General features: G+C 42.0%; 1 protein-coding gene across 1 annotated transcript; it reads right to left on the bottom strand.

Annotated features, from left to right (window-relative positions):
- Positions 1–1,301: 1,301 nt before the first annotated feature.
- Positions 1,302–7,798, bottom strand: LOC129601093 (uncharacterized). The gene is made up of 7 exons (XM_055499817.1): positions 7,445–7,798; positions 7,033–7,164; positions 6,672–6,863; positions 6,441–6,592; positions 5,651–6,173; positions 5,312–5,589; positions 1,302–2,348 (listed from the first exon to the last, which is right to left on the bottom strand). Exons 1-7 carry the CDS (start codon positions 7,782–7,784, stop codon positions 1,302–1,304), a joined length of 2,664 nt encoding a protein of 887 aa, XP_055355792.1. The 5' UTR covers positions 7,785–7,798.
- Between the last annotated feature and the right edge of the window lie 2,505 nt (positions 7,799–10,303).

Below are 10,303 nucleotides of genomic sequence, written 5' to 3'. Positions count from 1 at the left end.
AAAGCATTTCACACAGTTGACCATGCATCTCTGTTAAGTACTCTAACTTCCTTCTCAGTTCCTACCGAACTCGTACGGCTCATAAGCAGCTATTTAACGCAGCGGCGGCAAGTAGTTGTTGTAAACGGCAGTTTTTCCGAAAGCGGTATTGTCACTAGTGGAGTACCACAAGGATCCATAGTCGGCCCAATCTTCTTCAACTGTGAAGTAAATGGACTGACAGTTGTCTTGCCTAACGGAAGCAAAATTTTTATTTTCGCTGATGATGTCTTCTTATGTCGGGTAATAGTTAATGACGATGATCGCGAGAAGTTTCAGGAAGATATAAACTCGATTTACGATAGTGCTGTAAAAAAAAGTTTAAGTTTCAACCCGAAAAAGTCGGTATTTATGCGTTTTTTTCTAAAACGCGACACGACCTTTGTTCCTAAATATTACTTAAACAATGTTGAAATTGAGCAGAAAAGTGTGACGAAATATTTGGGGTTATTTGTAGACAGAAAATTGCGTTGGAGTAAACATACTGAGATTGTGTGTGTAAGAATTCGCAAGCGCATCGGCTACATCTTCTCCATGTTTGACCATTACGATTCGGCAGCCTTAATATGTTTATATAAAGCTCTTATTCTTCCTCTCTTTGACTACTGCAGTCCCGTCGTTAATCCTTTTTTTAAAATGCCTAAAAACGCTCTCGAAAAATGTGCGTTCAAGTTCCTTAAACGTTTACGCCTGGGCTGCGCTACGGATGACTACTGCGATCGACTCCGTGAGTGCGGGTGGGATAGTGTTCAGCTTCGCCGCATAAAGCACTCTCTGGTTTTAACTTATAAATTATTGTTTGGTATTATTCCTTTTTGTGATTCCTTTTTTGTTAGCTATGAATCGGTTACTGCCGTTGATAATGTTGCAGGAAATACACGGAACGCTACACGCATGGCACAACATCCATTTCCTATACAACCCGCCTCCACCACGTTCTGTGGTACAACTGTACCAGCAAGCGAAAACGACTTTTCCAGTTGGCCTTCGAAGCTGTGGAACGAACTCAGATTAGATGAAACAGCGTATCGCTCAGTACGGACGTTCCAGAAGGCCTTGGACGAAATATCTTGGGAAGACATTGCGTGGATTAAAAATCAGCTGCCTCAAGATCATTTCTGAAAATCCATTAGCAAGAACTTTTTATATTGTGGTGTGTCTCATAATTTCAATGTTTTATGTTGTTCTTTTAATTTCTTATTGCATTGATTATTGATTGTCCGTAGATCTTGATAAGGAGTGATTCCTTGTATCTAGGGACGTTAAACAATAAACCTAAACCTAATTCGTACCACATCGTCGTCCAACAGTGTGCCAAGGCTAGCAACCGGCAAAGCAAACAACCAGGCACTAGCATTCTTAGTAGAGGCGGCCAACAAGCGAGCAGAGGCGATAACGTCGGCATCCTCCTTTAAGGCTTCCAGCTTCCTGATAGTCAGCATGTCCGACCACAGGCGTTGATTGCTTCGGTCTTCTTTAGCAGAGGCTGATTTTCCAGTTAATTCTTTCCAGCGAAACTCGACTTCGATCCGGTCATCAGGGCAGTCCTCGGGCACAATACTACTGACCAGCTCGTCAGTCGCATAAAGTGAAGACAGTTGTGCTGGGGCTATAATTTCTTCCGCTTTCGGTAAACCTAGCCCACCTGATTTCACCGGAAGAGAAGCTTGCCTGTATGTAACATCGTCCATCTTGACGCTTGTGATTTCCTCGGCCTTGGACTTTATCACATCGTCAAATTCTCTGAGCTTCTCTGGGTATTTGTGGCAGGGCGTCGCTCTGAGAATGTACATGAGACGTGGCAGGGACATGCTGTTTCTGAGTAAGAATAGAGACTGATGTGCCGGCAAAACACCCAAAGATTCAGTCAGTTTCTTAACTTGACTAATTTCACAGTCCAGGACACGTTCAATAGACCAGTCAGTGAGAGGAGCGCCAAGCAGTTCGAGTGTCTCTGGGGTTACCAGTTGAATTCCGGGTGCAACCGCATTAAAACGATCAAAGATCCTCAGTCGTTCTTCTTCGGAACCGCCGTACACATACAGCTCGCACTTGGCAAAATTAAGTTCCAGGCCGAGTTTGGAGGCTTCGTTTTGCACAGTGATCAAATCTTCAAAAACAATTTCTGGGTCACCTCCTTCCGTCCCGTCGTCCAGATACCAAACATTGAGATCAGCGCGGAGACTTCTGGTCAATTTGCTAGATCCCAGGCAGAACAGCAACGGACCGAGGGGATCGCCCTGTTGGACGCCATTGGCGGATAATATCGTTGTGTCCCGACAAAACAACGTCGAGCTCTCTTTATAACACTGTGAAACAAAATGATAATATTGCGGTATTCTTTCAGCTGCTTCCTTCAAAACAACATCCCGACGTATAGTGTTAAATGCGTTACGGAAGTCCAGTTTCAAAATCACATTAGGGCTGGCTGGGTGTGCTCTAATAAATTTCCGAGTGGCATGCACAGCAGCTTCCGCTCCACCTCGAGTTCCATACCCTAACTGAACTGGGCGAAAAAATGCACCCAACTTACACTGAACGCGTTTACTTATCACCTTCCCACACAGGCGTCGCACGGTGCAACCGAGAATAAAATTCGTAGTATATGTGCCAACGTCGGGCAATACTGAATACACCGTAATTACACTTTCTAGTACAATGTAACACTGTGCCATCATTTTGCTGCTGCATGGCGAAAATGGTGCTGCATTAAACATATTTTTACTGCATGAGCAACTGTTAAAAACTGCGTAACCATGAGTTCTGTGCATTTCCGCTGGTTCCGGTTAGTTACTGCTTACGTGTTGTACAATACACGTACAATACAATGAATAACATGGAGTGCTGATTCGTAATGGAATATTTTCATGGAGATTAAGTTATTAACCTTATCGACTTAACGTTTTCATGGATTTACTGTGTACATGCATGGCGCAGAAGGCATTAAAAAACCGTGAAAAGTTTAACGAAATCTCTGTGAAACTTTGTATGCCCCAGCTCATTGATCAGTCATGAATCGTGGAACAATTTCTACAATCGATTAACAATCGTTGGACAAAGGTAATTTAATTACACCGGCTAAATTCTTCTCGCACCTCCACAGAGCGAAAGTGAAAAATGAGGATCCCGCATTTCAGTATTTTTATGTAAGTACGATCTTGTGAATAGAGGTAAGTACATAATTTTCAAGAATACTCGGTAATTTAAAGCGTCGTAAGTCGTCATAAACGGACGTGACCTTTGTACTTAGACGGGCTATGAACCAGTGATGACTCATACAGTCAACGTAGCTTGTGTTTCCGACTGAAAGTGTTGATTGTGCGATTATCGTTATATACTACAAAAAAATTATTATGCAGTAAGCAAATCTACTTTTTTCTAATAACAACCCAACCCAGCAAGTACTCAAGTGCAACTAGTAGCTGAAAATATTCATTATTGATATGTTACTACATATGTACAGTCTGTATCTTCAACAGCTGTTGTAATCAATAGAACATTCAGCAAATTGTATTATTTTATACATGTACTATGCGCGCTGGTGTCTGTAAATTGTAATTAGTTACGAGTACTCATACGGTCTTTATTTGATTTTTAACGAATAGATTTTACTGGCCAGTTCGCGTAAAGGAGTAGCGGTGTAATACTTAATGTTAAGAGCCACACATACAGAAGAATACAGCGTTCAGTAATTTCGTAATAATGATTATAGTAAAACATTATGACGATATAGCGTACATATACATATTTTTCAGGGTTCTGGGAGATGTTCGGCGTTCATTTTAAATTCTTCCAGGTTTTTCCAAGAGGCCTGTACCGCCGCGACCGCCGCCGCACGGTACCACCGGGACCGTTGGTATGTGACCACCGTGCCAATAATGCCACCTATGGCGACCAGGGAAGCGACAATGAGCCCGGCTGTTAGCCCTGTGAAATACAAAAATTAAAAAATATTTTAATCCTGTTTCGTTGCTTATGTACTTAGATACATTAATTTTTATTTACGATCAGTAATCGAGCTAGTAGAAATAGTGCACGGATACCGTGGGCTGTAGATCAATTTGGCACACATAAAAGGCTAAGATAGGCAAAGCAGTTGCTCGTGACTACCGACAAACGTTTTATTTAAAAACAAGGCCGACACAAAAAGGTCACAGCAGATTTTCATAAACAGATAAGCCACTGGAGCGCAGAGAAGGGCCTCTTTTTTAAGTATTATTTCAGTTTTCCTATGTCTTCCAGTATTAGTTCATATTTCTTAGTATGAAGTGACTATGAAGGAAATATTTATAATAATAATACTTTGTAATGTGCAAAAATTAAGTTCAAACCGTTGCAAAGGCGGTATTTAAATTACAAAGCGGGTAGAACTTTTCAGAATAGCAGAAGGCACTCATGTAAAATTCATCAGAAAAACGCAGACGATAAAGCGGCAAAGCTAACAATGACGACTGACGAAATGATGTAGATAGCAACTATGCCACGGTTGCGACGATTACATCGACAACGACAAGAAATCGACCGCGATTTTAACCCGGCTACCAGTCTTATAAAAAATTAACTTTTTAGGTGTGTACTGGCTATTTAGCGAGTACTCACTAGCTCAGATCGTAAACTTGATCAAGTAGTTTTTAGTGACACAAATGTAGAACGAGACCAGGAGCGCACGCTTTTGAAGCAACTTACTGTAAAAGCTCAAAGGGAATAAGTATTCTTATATATTCTTATTCAAGCAGATGTTTATGCACGTAATAAAAACACCGCTATAATTAAATGTACGGAGAGAATTCCACACGTTACTGCTGATACAACTAGGAAAACGCACTATTGCGTGCATTGGTAGACCGGAGCGCAGGTAGCACTAGAATTATTAAATTCTTTAAAAATTGTATTTTGTTCGCGTATGCAGGTGCCAAAAATTTGGGTGCCAAACTATGTATGCAGGTGCCAAACCGGTACTTTATTCATTGGAATGATCACTACAGATCAATGTCTGCATGCAACGCTGCTCATTTCAACCGGTTAAGCCGTTGTTCTTCTTTTATGCGTTGAACAGTGGTTTTTTTAGTTTTAATGGTAGTGAGCAGCGAGTATGGGAAAGTGGGCTCTAAAGCCAAACCCTTCCAAGACTTGACTCTGGATAAGGCGACGTAAATCAATCCAGAGGCAAATTCCCGGGGTCCAAGATGGACAACAGCGCGGTCACAAGTGATCCCTGGGCTTTATGAACAGTTATTGCCCAGGACAGGGCTAACGGGAATTGGGTCCGTACACACTTCTGTCCATTCTCCGTCCATTCGGAAGTGATCGGACAGATGGGCACACAGTTGCTAGCAAACGTTGGCCCCTTATACTTGTCGAATTCGACAAGAACAGCCAACGGCATCGCGTCATCTGGAGATGTTCCAGGCGCATAAATAATTTCACGCACAAAACCCAAGGATCCGTTTACGAGTCCTTTATCCGTCCATAGGTTTCGTTTGAGCATAACCCTTGACCCGCGCGACAGGTAAAGTGCCGGTTCCAGCCCCATTGCCTGCTGGTCATTTCCTGTACAGAAGTATATTGTATTGTTACGTAGAAAGTATTTTGTAAAAGGGTGCATTGTTACCTCGGGCGGCTGTTTGATTGTTATGTTTAGCCTTGATTTTTGCAACTGGCATCCGTAGATCCGTCAGGGCCTTTATATTATACTGACATGCCGGTTCCCGCTCAGTAAACAACCGAATAGCAGTCTTAAATGATTCCCGTTCTTCGTCGGGAAGCAGTCCATAATTTCGTGAAATCATTTTTTCGTAGTCTTCAATCGTTGACTCTCCAACACTCAGTCTGTCTAATGCATCCCTGAAATTTTGTTGCTCGGGATCGTCTCCGCGTTGCCGTTGGGAGGTCGTGAAGACGAAGGCTTTGGTAAAGGCGTTTCTGTAAATTAGCTGCCCATGATCGGCCATTTCGCTTTTGAAGCCATCGCCATAAAGTTGGCGATCCAGCACAGGAGGCAGCTGCTTGATATCGCCGAAAAGGTAGATATAAGACCTCCAAATGGAAGGTGACCTTTCTCCGGCTTTGCTTGCCGTTGGGGAACGTCTTGGGCAGCGTTTCCTGCAGCATTTGCGCTTGAATGTGTATGTGAGCTGCAGATATAAATGCCTGAATTTCGAAAATATGTACCTGCGACTTCATCATCCTTTTTCTTTCGTTTTACATCGTTTTTACGTACATCCTTAATTAACAGGAACGCACAATTAATAAAAATCTTAAGCGGAGCATACCGATTTGAAACGACAATGTTAACCCAGTAACGATTAACGAATGCGAGGAAGAACCAGCGTAAATTTTGCTGTAGACCAGAAAATCGACCGCTTTACCGATATGTGCTTCCACACAATCGATCCGCCTACCTGCACTGGTGACCTTTCCAGCCGGGAGATCCCCACTTTAATTTCGTTGTGATGTGCCGTACTTGGGGGGTTCAGGCGTGGTTCGGGGAAGCCCATGTTGCTGCCGAAATTCCCATTCTCTGTGGCATTCGTGTCCGTGCTATTCGTAGCGTCTACAACCGCAGCTGTAAGATGGTAATGTAGCATGCCGCAATGTCTAAAAGTACTTATGAAGTGCAGTACTAGTCTTACTTAAGGAACTGTTTGACATTGCAGGGCCACCGATGATACCCGCCATCTCCAGAGACTCCCGAGCGAACGTATATTGCAAAGAAGCGAAATTGTTACTGACTACACACTTGACTGGCAAGAGATCCATATACTGGTTGATGGGACAATGCAGCGTCCCTTCTACTTCCATGCAGCCACGCTTATCCTCGAGTTCTGTTGAATGATAATTAAAAACATGAGGCACACATGACAGGTCGCATACAGATACAATAATTATTATAACACATAATTATGCAAACAGATCGGTCCACGTAAATTACGAGTATTACTAAACGCTACGTGCCGGCAACGTTCAAAAGCTGATGCTAAGTTTTTTACTGACCTTCGAACTTCCGGTCATGTATGAACCATTTACCGCAGGCACGTGGGGTTGAGGCATTGGCCTCACAATGGAATATAGCCTCTTTTTGTGTCAATCTCGTGTGGGGAATTTCCTTCCAGTGTAACAACTCGTCTGATAACAAATAAGAAGAGCTTTGCAGAAAAGTAATTATTTAATTCGAAATTGTTATTAATTTTGCACGTTGTGGGAGTAGCAATTAAAGTTTGATATTTGCATTCAAACGGGCATAAAATATCTAAAATCCCACACGGGCGGCCAACTAAGTACTCGTATGTTATTTCTCGCTTCAGCGTGCTCATTAATTTTGGGAAAGTAAAATAATAAAATGAGACAGAACGATTTTAACTATCTGTATGAACGGTGAACTTATCACTTCCGCCTGGACACTTACCGGCTAAATAAAGGTCAAAATAAACCGTAAACTTATAAGCCCCACGCCTTGAATTCCGACATTGTAGTTTTTCCAAAGCGTTGGTGAATGACAACACCGCTGAAGAGCACGGGTTGGCCACGTTCAGAAAGTGGACGGACTTCTCATTGTTCGTTGTGTTGTACCACTGGCAGTTGTCGAATGTCATTCCCGTTTTGCCACCAAATTCGTAGACGCCTCCATCACAATTTAATATTACATTTCCGTTCCGCCGAACGTATATAATATAGTGTTTGTCATAGCCATAGACTTGCGGCTCGAACCAAAAGAGGCTCCAGTCGTGGCACGAATAGTTCCCCATCGGTGCCTTGTCAAACGAAGGATAGCAGCCTAATAATATGGCCACAAAATTCAGACAACAATAAAAAATTACTAGCCCTATCGGCCAACCTGCTTTGAATTTGAGTAATTAAAACTGACCAGGTAAATAACAAATTAGAATTACAATAAATCGACCAATAAAAATTTATAATCTGTGCACTTAGCCAAAACGGCTCGATAACGAATGGCATAATTTGATCTTGCCGAAACTATTGCTATAATTTCTAAATTTGTGACTATACAGGCAATTACAGCGTAGATTCACTTCCTCCTCAACTGCTCTTCTGATGCTGTACTTTCCCTTTTGTGCTTTAAGGTTTAAAGTTAAACTTCAAGCAGTCTGGACTGGCAATCAGATCACAGGCGAATTATTCATAAGAAAGCATAACGGCATAATTCGGTATATAGCTGAGACATTTCGGTTTCTGTCATAGCTTGCCGAAAAATAAACAAAATTGGACTGCTTAATTACTACAAATGACTTTTAACCATACTTCAATGGAAAGCGAAAGAGTTATATTACTGTTTTAAGGGCACAAGGTGCACTATCGACCGCCTTTCATAAGCCGCAGCTCCACTCAGTACCTTCACCCAAAAGCACTCAAAAATAACACTACTGAAAACTGTTGAAAATAACACTACTTTTTTACTGTACTTACTTTCTGGCTAAATTGAAATACTGCGTTTTCGTTACTGATTTTTGGGCGTTTAAGCCCTTTTAAGTGTTATAGCTGCGAAATGTCGAATCTGCCGAACCTACCGTCATGACCTTTAGGCCGAGTGCGCATATAAAACGGGCATTGGCTGCCTGCAGTTGAAAAGTGCCCTCACAGGCTCGCAAGCGTTCGGCTGATCAGTGTACAGACATCTTAAAATTTTTGGACTACAGAAATTTACGGTTTGCGGTTTCTAGACAAATATGAAAATAAACGTCCATCTTCCAACTGTTTTGTCACAAAAATTTGGCAAAACACTTGTTGAGGTAGTACATATTAATTTAAAATTGGCAACAGGCAGGAAGCTGCTGACAAAATTGACTGGAATGGAAGGCAGCCCGCCAAAAGTAGTATAGCGTTTACACAGCTGGAGTCCTTAAATCTGTATATAAAAGTTTACAACTACCTTACTCGCGTTTCTTATGCACACCACTTATGGTTAGTTTTATGCAGTAAAATGCCAGCAACATGTGCTGAAGGTCTGGTGGTAAAAATTGAAGTTAAATACTTTAAATTTAAAAAAGAATAATTTAGAAGAAGTAATTTTTACTAAAGTATGGTTTATAAGTTTTAAGTACTGTTGTGTACGGAGTGAAAGGGTGTGTACGGAGTGGTCACCTATTTTTAAAGCCAAAAATCAGCATAAATTAATGCTACATCCGCATGACACGGTTTTTACCTTGTGTGGGATAATAATGGCGAGTGAAAGAGAACTTAAAGTTGCGATTGAAAAACGTCTAAAAGGTGTACTCTGCAGAATCTCAGATGCGAAAATACAGAAAATTACGGGTTGTTGTAGCGAGTAGTTGTCAACTGATATTTACAACCCGTTTCGTTCAAAGTCAGGAATAGTTTTCTATGCGGCACTGTTGGTTTGAGCGCTTCTGTGCAATTTTGGGCGATGTAAGTACATTAATATGCGTATGTGTTTGTACATCCATATGCTGTACACTCGCAGTAGCCCACTGTCCGGTACTGGTCTGAATAATAATTATTCATATCGTACAGTCGTCCTACACAACCGTATCTATATGTAGTACAATCGTACTTTTAAATCACTTGTTTGTCAAACTGCGGCAAACGCCACAAAATGCCATTCGGTGTATGGCTTATTAAATACGGGAAAAAACACCGGAGTATCATGAGCAACTGTGGATATCTGCCTCGTACAAGGTGACCAAAGTGGCGCGTGCCAGCATTAAGCCGGTAAGGCGCGATTCAAGTATTACGTAACGGCTCAGGGGGTGGGGGGTGGGTCCGGCTGGCGTTACCCGCCCATAAGTAATACATGGATAAAGGTCACAAAAGGGTGGGGGGGTGGTCGAAAAGTGGAAAATTTCCGTTACGTAATACTTGAATCGCGCCTAAGGTGACGCTCTGTCCGTGAGTGCCACTGCCCGGTATTTTTTAAGCATTGCGTCAAAGGCAGTCCTACATTGTGACGAGTGCGCAGAAGAGTCTCTGTCAAATTCTGTTAGAAACCATGAACAATCATGAAACAATTTCGCATCATTTTCAATTTGATAGTTCTTCTTAAGTGAAATGTAAATTAAGGTACGAATCTTTCCGCACCTCGACAAAGCGAAAGTAACAAGAACGCAAACTCCCCGGTACGTAGGCTTACGGTGCATCGCCATACAACGTCAGGGAGTGGTATCCGGTATGTGCTGCAGTATACAATATTATCCAGGCTACTGTCCAAACTCTGCATTAAATTCCTACATTAATAAACTCTGCTACAAATAACTCTGACCATCATACTCATCCATTTGTCACGCTGGTC

The sequence above is a fragment of the Paramacrobiotus metropolitanus genome, unplaced genomic scaffold (genome assembly GCF_019649055.1).
Source record: "Paramacrobiotus metropolitanus isolate TYO unplaced genomic scaffold, Prichtersi_v1.0 Parri_scaffold0000212, whole genome shotgun sequence".
Lineage (NCBI taxonomy): Eukaryota > Metazoa > Tardigrada > Eutardigrada > Parachela > Macrobiotidae > Paramacrobiotus > Paramacrobiotus metropolitanus.
This window is presented reverse-complemented; position numbering and strand designations above follow the sequence as displayed.

What these genes read in the sequence shown, in the direction of transcription:
- LOC129601093 (XM_055499817.1), bottom strand. Translation starts at nt 7,784, where the DNA reads ATGGGGAACTATTCGTGCCACGACTGGAGCCTCTTTTGGTTCGAGCCG. An exon ending in TTTTGACCTTTATTTAGCCG is followed by an intron (nt 7,165 to 7,444) that starts GTAAGTGTCCAG and finishes ATTTGTTATCAG; the next exon opens with ACGAGTTGTTACACTGGAAG. An exon ending in ACATGACCGGAAGTTCGAAG is followed by an intron (nt 6,864 to 7,032) that starts GTCAGTAAAAAA and finishes ATCATTCAACAG; the next exon opens with AACTCGAGGATAAGCGTGGC.